Here is a 13,722-nt window from a genome sequence, read left to right on the forward strand (position 1 = left end):
TGTGGTAATTACCTGCCTTTTAATGAGCATACCTAAGATATAGAAGCAAATTTTACTATTTTTTTCAATGGTAGGGAAAAATGGATTGTTTTACATTCCGTTACTTATTTTTTAGGTCTGAATGACTGGGAGATGCTACCAACTAAGTGGGAAAGGTCAAATGCTGAAAGTTACAAACACATGATAATTAATAAAGCTTGTTTTAACAGAAAGCAAATCTATGACCATATGTGTAAATTATTTAAAAAACAATCACACACACACAGCTTACTGGCTACATTTAGTGAGTCTTCATCTTTATTTTTATTTTCACAGGGTAAAGAAAACAAAATTGTATCATTTTTTATATGCCTATTTTGGAAAAGCAATACTTTATCAACAAGATTAAGTAGATTTTATGACAGAAATTACTTATATCAACAATTACATCTTTTAGTTATTCAGATAAATAAAGCAACATTCAGTTTCATGTTCACATATTTCAGTAAGTACCACTTTGTTTATACAACCTTGGGTAAGACAGAGTAGGGGTCACATTACTGTGCATTCCAGTTAGCACAACAGGCCTGAGTAGTTCTAGATGCCACTGAAAATCACTCAATTTGCCAGAATAATCCACAGCTAAATCCAGGAAAAGTGGAAAAGCTAGATGGGCCACGGACAGGGACACTGTGCACAGTTACACAGCCTGTGCATTTTAAATGGGTTCCTAGCACAGGGGCGGGCAAAGATATGTCCCATTGTGCTTCCAGCCGAGTAAAATACAGCATCTTTGCGTAACTGTTTCAGGGGGGATGCCTTTTCGTCACTTACACAAATGCATCATGGTTACCAAAAAGATTGGTGCTGGAAGAAGAGACTTTCTCCCAGAAGAGATCCATAATACATTATTTCACATTCACAGAAAAAGAAGAATCCAGCAAAGCTTTCATGTTCTCACTGAGCAGAAATATCAGTATTATGAAAAGTTATACTGGTTGTCAAATGTTAAAAAGAATTTCCAGTAAGTACAAAGGCAGATTGCTAAGAACAAATCTGGCACTGAGCCAAATGAGAAGTTGGGATATCACAAACCTAAATTTTTAGTTTAATGCTACAGTCATAGCAGGTGTAAACACAGCTTACTAACAATTTCTTAGAAGATTCTGTTTTAGGAAGTCAAAGTCATTTGTGTCATATTTACATATGTGACAATGGTCCCATTATATTCTAATAAAAGTTACAATGTATATTCTCTCACTCTGCACAAATTTATCATATATGGCATAAGTGTTAAAACATTTGCTTCATTTTTAAAGTACTAAAATATTCATTTGAGAAAATTTTCCCATTTGAGTAATTAATGAAGTAACATGAAACAGCTTGCTAAGGCAATCCCCATCCTAACTGCTTTCTTTTCTATGCTGCTTCATATTTTCATCCTTTAATGAAACATTCTTATTTTTTACTGTGAGCTATCCGAAAGACTAGTAGTTCTTGTGGAAGAAGGAAGACCAGCAAATGAAGCAATAAAAGGAAACTCAACTATGAACAATATTAACTTATAACTAGATAATTAAGAAGCTTACCAGCAAGGACTCTGGGCTTTATCTGAAAACTCAGAAAAGTTTAAATGACTTAGGCCACCATTTTATACAACAGTTAAGAAATCAGATACTATCAGTAAAAGGATTATTCATTTAATAAAGTCTAATTTTCAGAGGTCAATTCTGAATACTTGAAAATACTTCAAAATATTTGAATATTTCAAATGCTTACAAGGTTGTATTCTATTGAAGAGAAGAGATAAATTCCTTTCCTATGGTACATGTATTTAAGTAGCAGACAGTTTTCAAGCAACTACTTGGTAAGTCATAAACATTACATTTTATATCATGTCTTTTCTTCATATATTGATGAAATGTAGGATTGTACCTAATAGAAAATTTAAGATGACTAATTTTACAGAACGCCATATATTAATAATAAAGTCACATTCTAACTACTTATTATTAAATTAATTAAATACCTTTTGTAGACTGGTAGGATTTAGCTGAGTTTTGTCTATTATTTTCACAGCAACCTAAAAAAAAAATCATTAAACTATTTGAAAAATGTACATTTTAATGAATAAAACTTACAAAAAACACCCCAAAAGTTTTGTTTCATTCCTAACATATAATTTAGCTCTTTTGAGTACTCACATCATCAGATAGTAACATTTTGATAATTTGGCAGTCTTAGAATACACCCCACTGACCCAAGTCTTTAACCTTTTGATCCTGAGCCAATGAAATTAAAGCTTTGTTATTTCTTCTAAGTTTCCTCCTTTAGAGTAAAAATCATCCTGTGTCTTAACCTTTTACTCATGATCTTGATAAGGAACAATTATGGGGGAAGTGGCTTGTAAACTTACAGTAAGTTAAATATTATGTGAATAAAAACGATTATGTTGTTAAAGAGATTGGATACCCAAGCTTACTTAAAGCAAACTGACAAAATGGACTTGAATATCTAAGGCTCTGCCCAGTGTAGCCTGTCTCTGGCTCCTGGGGTCAGATTAGACAGAAGAATCAAATTCAATGGGAAATGACAATGATATTATATACAAAGCAAAGTGAAAACTTAATAAAAATATTTTCCTTGAGGTTTTTTTGTTTGGTTGTTGTTGTTTTTGGCACAGGATCTCACTCTATTGCCAAGGCTGGAGTGCAGTGGTGCTATCACAGTTCACTGCAGCCTTGACCTCCTGGGCTCAAGTGATCCTCCCACCTCAGCCTCCCAAATAGCTGGGACACCACCACGCCCAGCTAATTTTTGTATTTTTTGTAGGGCTGGAGTTTTACCACGTTGCCCAGGCTGGTCTTGAACTCCTGGCCTCAAGCAACTATGCTCACCTCAGCCTCCCAAAGTGCTGGGACTGCAGGCATGAGCCACTGCACTGGGCCTGATTGAGATTTTTTTTTTATAATATCCTAATCAGATCTAGAAAATGTTATACAATACAAATGTTATGCATTTATTCAAATAAAGTCTTTAACCCTAGCAGACAGACATATATAAGCAATGCACATATGCACAAATATATACATTCTTACTATATAAATACATGTAACTTAAAACACATGAGATTTTAGAACTATAATTATCTTATTACCTGAGAAAATCACCTGTATAGAAATACTTGTTCAATGTAGTCTCTAAACAGATACAAATTAGTAGGTGACTTTCTACATATTTATACCTAACTTATCTCAAGCATTAAGAACTTTTGTTCCTGGGGATTGCCATCCTGGGGAATGGCAATCAGAAATGTTCACAGAAATCATATAATGCAAGTCAGAATCTGAGGTAAGCTCATCCGCAGCACAACTGATTTATAAAAGATGCTAATATGTAGGAATGATTCTTTTCTCAACATTAAAAGGTCAACTTTTATGCCATGATAAACCTCTACCTACTGATGTTCCATTCACATACACCCCAGTGTTTACCCAATTGAAACTGTCATTTACTCCCAAACATCAGCTACAGGGAAGCTTTAACAAGACTCCAGAGAGGTCCAGGTAGATATTAAAAGGCACTGTGCAAACTTACCTCTCTACCAGTTAGAACGTGTCTTGCCAATTTCACTTTGGCAAAATTTCCCTTCCCTATTGTTTTTTGTAAACGGTAATTTCCAATGTGAGGTTGTTCATCTGTTGCTGACGTAATGGAGTTTCTACACCGGGGTATGTTCTGTCTGCTACTTGACTTGGTAGGCTGGATGTGTGGTTCAGTATATCCATCCACAGATGTATGCTAAGAAAAAGTTTACAAGATTTCATTGTCAATTAAATTATAAAAGGACAAGTAAAAACAGTACAAATAATTATCATTGCCAATTTATCTTCAATAAAAATATATTGTACTACATCCTTTTAAAGTTTGAGTGTTCTATTTATAATTTCTTCTGGACTTCAGCTCCCTTTACCAGGCAGAATATTATTGTTTAAAATGAAATACTGAGGCCAGACGTGGTGGCTCACGCCTGTAATCCCAACACATTGGGAGGCCAAGGCAGGCAGACCACTTGAGGTCAGGAGTTCGAGACCAGCCTGGCCAATATAGTGAAACCCCGTCTCTGCTAAAAACACAAAAATTAGCTGGTTGTCGTGGCACATGTCTGTGATCCCAGTTACTTGGGAAGCAGAGGCAGGAGAATCTCTTCACCCTGTGAGGCGGAAGTTGCAGTAAACCAAGATCACATCGGTGTACTCCAGCCTAGGTGACAGAGTGGGACTCCATCTCAAAAAAATAAAATATTCTACATGGTTTTAGGTACATGCTTTTGATTTAAAATTGTAAATAAATGGACAGCCAGAAGCCTCACAAACCATTATTCCTACAAAGGTGTTATCTCTTTAGGTTGTGACGACAGTATAGTTCAGGGCTGCTTCATTCAAAAGGCAGAATGTTTTCATTGCCAAGGCAACCTCATGAGTGTAAATCTCTCTCAAAAACAGCCCAGCCATTTGTCATGTTCTTGCTTCCATTTGCTGGGCATATAACTCAAAGAACTGACCAATCAGCAGCCTGCCTCAAGTATATCTCTATTAATTCCTGCCTAATCCCCTCACCCAGCTTATTATGTCCACGTGAAAGCTATCTATAGTCCTGCCCAGGTCCGTAACCTATCCATTGCATCAGTGCTGTTCTTGAGGCAAAGATGCCACTTTATCTCATGATATCACACTAACCTACAATTGCAATGGATAGCTGATCCTGTTCACCTATGGACTCAGCACCTAAATTTCTGGGTGAAGCTGCCTAACCAGCTCTGTTTCACCAGCTGTGATTATTCCTGTTCTTGTCTAGTTTTGTCTGCATTTTGACATACATAAAATTTCTAGCAGTTTTTGTGAAAATGTTGAATCACACATGATAAACATAATATCTTTCTCTAGCTTCTTAAAATATTGTTGAAGAGGAGTAAAGCAAAATAACAAAGGAAAGGATACCTTTTGATGGGAAAATGACTAATTCAGAGTTATGTTGTCTCACCTACAGAAGTAATAGCTTCCTAAAGAATTGTGATCTTTAAAGGCAATCCATTAAAAAGGAATCCATTTACCAATCTCATGCAAAGCATGATTCAAAGTCATTTCTTTCATTGTTACTACTTTTTTATTTTATGACGATTTTTTAAAACTCAGCTCAGGATTAAGGGTTTTTGCTGGGTCTTACCCACACCTGCAGCCTCTGGCCTCATTTTGAGTTACATGATGCTTTGGTGCATTCTCACTGCAAACTGTACTTCCACGTATCACAGCATGCTTTCCATTGTACTATCATTACACATTTACTTGTCTGTCTTCCACCACCATCCTATTATAAACAATTTTAGGACAGAGATGCTTTCTTTTCATCTTTATATACTCGGCACATTACAGGTTACCAGATATATAAAGCAATAGTTTTCAGTGTTATCCTTGGACCAACACCATCAGAATTATCTGAGAACTTGTTCAAAATGCAAATTCTCTGGTCTTGTTTCAGACCTACTGAATCTGAAACTCTGGGGGTGGGGTCCAGCAATCCATGTTTCAACAAGTTCTCCAGGTGATTCTGATGTATGCCAACATTTGAGAACTGCAATGAAAATGATGTAAGAAGGAGTAAAATATAAAGTTACTCACTGGCTCTTGGAGACTTTCCTATTATCTGGGTAGAAACAAGATATTTTAATTATAGTACTTAATTTCTAAGAGTTAACAGACTGCCATTATATTTCCTACAACTAGGACTTCTTTACCCGAACTTGTTCTGCAGGGAATGCTGACTTCTCCAACCTTTAAGATGTATTTTCTTTTTGAGACACGGTCTTGCTCTGTCACCCAGGCTGGAGTGCAGTGGCACGATCACTGCAGCCTCAAGTGATCCTCCCGCTTCAGCCTCTTGAGTAGCTAGGACTACAAGCGTGCACTGCTGCCCCTGCCTACTTTTTTTAAACTTTTTTTTTTTTTTTGTAGAGATGGAGTCTCATCATGTTGGCCAAACTAGTCTCAAACTCCTGGACTCAAGCAATAAGCCACTGCATCCAGCCATTCATCTTTCAAGATTAAATGAGTATCTCCTCCACAAAGCTTTCTCTGTCTTTTCGCAGAGATGATTATTCCTCTTTTCTGTTACTACCTGTACACCCAATCTATACTTCAACTATTAGAATTCTCACCCCATCTTCTAATTACTTATCCATGATCTGTGTTTACTGCTGATTTACAGTTCCTTAAGCCCCACAACTTAATATAGTGTTAGGCACAAAGAAGGCATTTGGTATATACTAATGAAACTGAAGGGATTTAGGGTCCTTATACTCCTGGTACCCTTATAAAATGACTTCTGAGGAAGGCGTCCATGCTGTCCAGATCTCTGATGCATATAAAAGCTATGCATTAAAATACTTGAGTTGTAACTCAGCTCCTAATGCTGGTTATAGGCTATATACTGATACAACACCACATTTTGACGGACTGTATTATTATCCCCAAATTTTCACACCCTTTGCCATGTAAGCTTTCCAGGACCCTCCTAGTAAGGGGGGCGTATTTTCCCATCCTTTGGGTTCAGTCACATGATTTTTAAAAAATTTTTATTTTTTGCCAATAGAATGAGTTCGAAATGATGGTATACAAGTCCCCAGCTAGACTTCAAGAGGCCTTCTTGTGTCTCCACTTACTCTCTGCCATCACTAGAAATACTTGTCCAGGGTGATACCAGAAGGATGATAAGAAATACATGGAGCAGAGTCACTCCCAGTTAAGCCAACTGACCCCCAGCTGACTCCAACTCATGAGAAATGATGAGTGGTTCTTGGTTTAAGCCACTGAGATTGGGATGATTTGTTACATAGCAATGTCAGTAGATATGCAATGTTACCACTATTTTAAAATTAAAAGGTAAACATAAGAGAAAAGATAGGGAAAAAACTTATGAACAATTAGAATTTTCTTATCAGACATGCTTAAATTTTAGCAGCATCTGGAAAGAAAGATGAGGGAGGGAGAGAGGGAGGGATGGAGGGAGGGAGGGAGGGAGAGAGGGAGGAGAGGGAGGAGCAATACATGGTCAATTCTCTAAGGAGAAACCTTTGATTGTAAACTGTATGGGAGCAGAATCTTTATTTTGCATCCCCATCACCAAGTATGGTGTAACACAGAGATCGGCAAAAGATTCTAGAGAAACAATACCCATGGGCCTATAGGTTGTAGTTGGTCAGCCCTTGGTGTAACATGTCACATTTTGGGATACAGGTTTAAATTGTTTCTCAATGATTTTTTTTTTAAAGATCTCCTGGCTCTCAACATTAAACATGATCATTTATACACATACATTCATATGTCTTAAATAAAAAATCAGAATATACAGCATATATTTTATATTATATATTCTGATTATAAGATGTCCACCAAAACAAATATTTTCAAAAAAGTATGTCTTTCCTTAGGATTGCTTCAGCATCACTTAGGAGACAACCTTTTCTTGGAAGGACTCTTTGAAGTACAGTTTGGATAGCTGATCTCACTCTTTCCTGATCTACAGCTTAATTCTCAAATAGAAAATGTGGCAAGAATATAAATTCAGCTCATGCTAGATTGAACAGTAAATTTAATTTAGAACTACCTCAACCCTAATGCTGTTAGATAGAAGAAATTATGTTAGCTCAATTATAGCATGTCTATGAGTTTTAATTTCTACCTTTATCTAAAAACACAAGTTCAAATCCTGTCTTTCTTTCTTCAAGTTTTCCCCTTAATCCAGTAGACTGTGAATTCCTTCATTCTTTCTAGAACAGTGGCAATGTGACCCTAAAGCTTGCCCTGAGTGTGCAGTGTAGTCAAAGTAATCAGAGGTAATGCTGCATCCCATGAAGCACCAGACTCAAATTCCTAAGTAATAAGAGAATTTTCCCTGCCTTTAATACTGACTGAAATGATGTACTACTACTCACTGGCTATAAATTTGCTTGGTGACTGAATATTCAAATGTTCCTAAAAAGTCAGATCACATATTAGACCTGAAGGTAGGCTGTCACAACACTGCTCTCAGGACTTTGGAATATGCTATTTTTGTATACCACGCCACCCTTTGGCCAAGTGATATTAGCACCAACATAGGTGATCGCAATTTAGAAACAATAACCAAACTTTCATTTCTCAAAGTCATTTTATTAAAGGAGTAGGGAAGTTCTGCTTCCAACAAAGAATAAACAGCTTGTATCTAACTAAACCTATCAGCAGACAAAAATATAATCTGTAGACAAAATATTAAAAACAATTGTTTGAAGGCTCTCAAGAGCCATATAAAAGTAGGCAAAGTCTGAAGGGGAGTTGATCCTTGAATGAAGAAAAATTTCAGTGTAAAATTTGGGTTGTTATAGTTTCTAGCTGGGGGCAAACTGTGGCCTACCTAGCTCCATGTCACTTAAATTCAGGCAGACAAAAACCATTTTATCAGCTAAAGGAGTCTGAGGATAGGTTTGGGAGCTAACAAAATGGCTGGAACGTAAGAGAGAAAACCTTGGGAAAAAATGAAGTCATGGAGAAGAAAAATGAAATCTGTATATTAATTACAGGTGCCTTGCTAAGTCCCAAACTATGTATAAGCAAGAGAACCTCCAAGGAACATATTAAAACAAGATGGTTAGAAGTGTAAGTTAGTAAAGTAGACTTGACTTGTTGCCCTCCACAAGGGAGGCTGAATTTGAAGTTTGAGTTGAACCAAATTAACTGTCTGCTAAAGCAAAAATCAACACTTTAGGAAATAATTAAATTCAGAGTCTCTGCAGAATATCAATAAATATGTCCAGTATGTAAGTAAAACTTACTAGACACATGAAGGAACAAATATGATTCACTGTCAAGAGAAACAACAGTGAACAGAAACAGACCCAAAGATGACCAAGAAGGCAAGAACTTTAAAGCAGATACTATAAATACATTTTTTAAAATAGAGGAAAATATGGTTAGAAAGAATAAGTAGGGCTGTGTGCGGCAGCTCACGCCTGTAACCCCAGCACTTTGGGAGGCCAAGGCGGGTGGATCATGAGGTCAGGAGATCGAGACCATCCTGGCCAACATGATGAAACACGATCTCTACTACAATACAAAAAAAATTAGCCAGGTGTAATGGTGTGTGCCTGTGGTCCCAGCTACTCAGGAGGCTGAGGCAGGAGAATCACTTGAACCCGGGTGGCGGAAGATGCTGTGAGCTGAGATTGTGCCACTGCACTACAGCCTGGGCAACAGAGCAAGACTCAGTCTCAAAAAAAAAAAAAAGGAAGAACAAGTAGATGGGAAATGTTAGCAGAAAAATGAAAACCATAATAAAGAGACACATGGCTATTCTAGAACTAAACAGGACAATATTTAAAAAGAAAAATTCATTAGATAGGATTACAGTAGACTGCAAAGAACAAAGGGTCAATGAACTTGAAGACAGATTAATAAAATTTAGCCAATCTTCAGAAATGAGACACAGGAAGACTGAATAAAAATAAACAAAGCTTCTATGATCTGTGGTGGGTCAATATCACATAAACTGTCACATGTATAAATGGGGCCCAGAGAAAAAGTAAAAGAAAATAGGGTGAAGAAAAGGCATTTGAAGTAATAACGGCCATGCAATTCCTCCAAACTGTAAACTCTAAGAAGGATAAATACCAACAAAAAGAAAAAAAAACCTGGTATAGGAAGATCACTGTCAAATTGCTGAAACCAAGCATAGAGAAAAACAAAAACCTTAAAAGGAGTCAGGGAAAAATGACGCATTCACACATAGGAATAACAATACAAATGGCAACTCACTTCACATTAATCAACAACAAAAGTCAGATGGCAACATTTTTGAAGTGCTACAGAAATGACAAAAGCAACCCAAAATTCATTATCCAGTAAAAACATTCCTCGAAAAAGGCAAAAAGAAAAAAAAGAGATATTTTTAGATGAACAAAAACTGAAAGAATTTGTTGCCAACAAACATACACTATTAAAAAATGCTAAAAAACAAAATAACCATGAGGGCAAAATGAATCTATACAAATGAATAAAATGCTCTGGAAATAGAAAATATGTGGGTAACCAGAAAACAGTACGCATTTTTCCATCTCTTCATTTCTTTAAAAGACATATGACTGTTTAAAGCAAAGCATAATACTGTATGTAGAACCTATAAGCAGAAGTAAGTATATATGAAAACAAAAGCATAGAAGTCAGGGGAATTATAAGACCTTTTCATTTCATCTGAACTGATACAATATGAACTCTATGTAGACTATAATAAGATATGGATAAATTCTGTATTCTCTAGAGAAACTACTGAAAAAAGCAGCACCAGAAAAATGCAAAGGCATAGGTAAAAAGCCAAAAGAGAGATTAAAATGGAATACTAAATAACTTAGAAGTAGGCAAGAAAGAAGAGAGGCATGATACCAATAATAACAACAGCAAAAACCAGATGAGACAAAAAGAAAAACAAAATTATAGACTTTCAATCAAACATATCAATAATTATATTTAATACAAATAGACTAAAAAAATCAATTTGAAGAAAAAGATTGTTGAATAAAATTTTAATAGATCCAATTATATACTTGTTTCCAAGAAATGGACTTTCAGCATGAAGACACAGATAGGTTGAAAGTAAAATGACGAAAAAAGATAAACTATGCAAAATGCAAGCATGAGAGAGCTGGAGAAGCTATAATAGATAAAATGAACTTTAACACAAGGAGCAAAATAAAGAAAAAAGAGATATTTTATGACACAAGGAAAGGAAAAAGAGACATTTTATAATGATACAAGGGCCAATTCATCAAAAAATATATACATCATCCTAAATATGTATGCTTACAGTAACGTAAAAACTGACAGAAAAAAGGTTAAAATAAAGACCAATCTTCAACCACAATCAGAGATTTCAACATTATTCTCTCAACAGCTGAAAGAACAACTATACATGAAAAAACAGTAAGGATACAGAAAATCTGAACAACACAAACAAGTTATGGAAGGTTACAGATTTCTTAAAGCACACAGTTCTTAAACTCTAAGTCAAGAACCTTTTTCTAGATCCCTTAAGCTCTTCCCATAGATATTTTAGTTCTCTTTATTGTCTTTTATCAAAGGATAACTTAAACAACAGCTACTTTGCCAGGTGCAGTGGCGTATACCTGTGGTCCCAGCTACTTGGGAGGCTGAGGCGGGAGGATCGCTTGAGCCCAAGGGTTCTGGGCTGTAGTACACTATGTTGATCATGTGTTTGCACTAAGTTCAGCATCAATATGGTGACCCCTCAGGAGTGGGGGATCACCAGGTTATCTAACCAGGGATGAACCAGCCCTGGTCAGAAACAGAGCAGGTAAAAACTCCCATGCTGATGAATAGTAGGATTGCACCTGTGAACAGCTACTGCATTCCAGCCTGGGCAACACAGTAAGACTTTGTCTCTAAAGAAATAAAAAATAAAAAGAAAAAAGAACGGTTATATCTTGTATAGGAATATGGCTGAAGACATCATTAATTATAATTAATACCTACTTCATAAGGATCCAAGCAATGAATCTGCCCGAGTTTAGTTGTCAGAAATATTTCTCGGACCCGGTACGCTTCCTCTATTGTATTATTATACAATAATGCCTCCCTCTTTCCCCTGTTTGGCATTTCAAGGTGAATTTTCATTTTAAATAGTACAGTGGTGGATGCTGTCAGTGACAGTGCCTTTATGAGTGACAAAAATGTTTTAACAGCTGGAAAATAATGCTTTTGAAGCACAGAAAGCATTCTCCTGTGATTCTCCTCCTCTATGTTCCTACTGCACCTGAAACATTCTTTTATGTAATACTTAAAAACCTTACAATGAAACTACCTTATTTTTTTTAAACCATGTTGTATCAAACTGTGACCTTTTAAGTTGTCAAGCACTACATCTTTTACATTCATTATCATTCAATATAGTGACTAGCAAATGAATGGACCCACTGAATAGGTTACCTTCTACTTAAGTATTCCACTTAAATTCTTCTGTAAACTGGCCAGTGATTATTTTATCTGTTTCTTTAAAATAAAAAAACCCGAAAGGTCCTCAACAAAATGTAACTTAATTACAAACCAAAAAATCTATTTTATTTGATGTATCAGAGCTATTTCAATATGATGTCAATAAATTTGATAAGATAGTCACATATCTATTTCCAAAAACATAAAACACAAAAATACGAGGTCTAACAACGAAAACAGAAAAGCTATTGAAATAAATTGCCACTAAAACCTTCTGACAGCTACCATGCAATGCACTGCATAAATCCAAAGGGAGAAGTTGTACAATATGGTGTTCCTGCCTGCCCTTACTGAGCAAGTGCTTAATTTTCCAAATGTTCATATTACAAATAGTCTTTTACCTAGTTAATGGTGAACAATTATTCACCATTGTTTCTTACATCCTTGCATTTCCCTTTCTTAGATTTACTTTTTCTAGTTTGTGAAAATTTTTTCAGGTAGGTGTGTAGGTGATATATTTTCTAAATCTTGACAGCTACTAAGTTTTCTTATTTCAACTTCACATATAAACAGTAATTCCATTAGACACAGAACAGGTACCAAGGAACATTTTCCCACATACTTCTGGACTTATTCCAGAAAGGTGAAGTTTTTAGAAACATTACTTACTGTCATCTATAAAAACATCACAAATTGTGACCGCTGAAAGAAGAAATGCTACAGAAGTTCCAGATGAAAAAACTTTTCACAAAAGTTTTGTCTAAACAATAGACCTAAATGCAAAGGAGAATATGTGATATGTCAGTGTCAAAGTTAGCATTTCATATCAATGAAGAAGTAATAAATTATTCAACAAATCGTATTGGAACACCTAGAAAAAACAAAGCTGAATCTCTAGGAGATATCACTCTTTACTCCAAAATAAATTCACACTGATTAAGGATATAAATGTAAAAACAGAAAAAAACACAAAGATGAAACCATGAAAGTACTAGAAGAAAGAATCAACAGTCCAGCAAGTGTTTTTAGTCTCAACATGGGAAATGCCTGAGTGTAACATCAAATAAAAGTCATTTTAAAAGTTTAATAAATGTGACATCACAAATTTAAAAGACATTAGTTTATTTTTTTAACTCTCCTTCTATCAAAGTAAAGAGACAGGTAATAAATTGAGACCCTCACTAATAACTCCTAACTAGGAAGGATGATGACAGGGTGCATAGAAGACACCTGGAGAAATGGCAAACAAGCTACTCAGACCCTGAAAGGAGGACCATGTTGTAACATCATCCTACCTTTCTCCAACCCAACTTCCCTACTAGTGAAAGGGAGAGCAAATCTGCTCGTTCTGAAAATAAAGGTCAAAATTCAAGGAGCACTCTCTAATGGACTGGATATGACTTCAAGACTCACAGAATTTGGTGAAACTGTTCTAAGGAATTAAACCTTAGCTGGGGTTACCTGAGGCAACCCCAACCACCACCACAATCTCTGTCCTCTTACCTCATCATTTCCCTCAAACTACTGAAGAACTGAAAAGAGAATATGAATCTATTAACACTTATGCTCAGCTGTCAGCCTCAAGTTCTATTTGCCTTTAATGGGGAGGTAAATCAAGGAGAATCCACCTACATTATTCTTGAGCAAACAGCAAATCTAGATAAAATTCCCCATTCAAAGGATGAACTATACGGAAAAGATTCCAACA

General features: G+C 35.8%; 1 protein-coding gene across 19 annotated transcripts in view; it reads right to left on the reverse strand.

Annotated features, from left to right (window-relative positions):
- The window catches only part of MARK1 (microtubule affinity regulating kinase 1), a 137,489-nt gene that overhangs the window by 80,618 nt on the left and 43,149 nt on the right, over window positions 1-13,722 (reverse strand). For 18 of the 19 annotated variants that reach the window (XM_035280847.3, XM_035280844.3, XM_035280843.3 and 15 more), the window contains 2 exons: window positions 3,577-3,780; window positions 2,009-2,062 (listed from right to left, as the gene is read on the reverse strand). In XM_035280847.3, coding sequence (XP_035136738.1) covers window positions 2,009-2,062; window positions 3,577-3,780 — 258 coding nt within the window. Of the gene's footprint in view, window positions 1-2,008; window positions 2,063-3,576; window positions 3,781-12,683; window positions 12,788-13,722 lie in introns of those variants that run through there. The other variant, XM_035280840.3, reaches the window with a different exon arrangement.

The sequence above is a fragment of the Callithrix jacchus genome, chromosome 19, assembly GCF_049354715.1.
Source record: "Callithrix jacchus isolate 240 chromosome 19, calJac240_pri, whole genome shotgun sequence".
Lineage (NCBI taxonomy): Eukaryota > Metazoa > Chordata > Mammalia > Primates > Cebidae > Callithrix > Callithrix jacchus.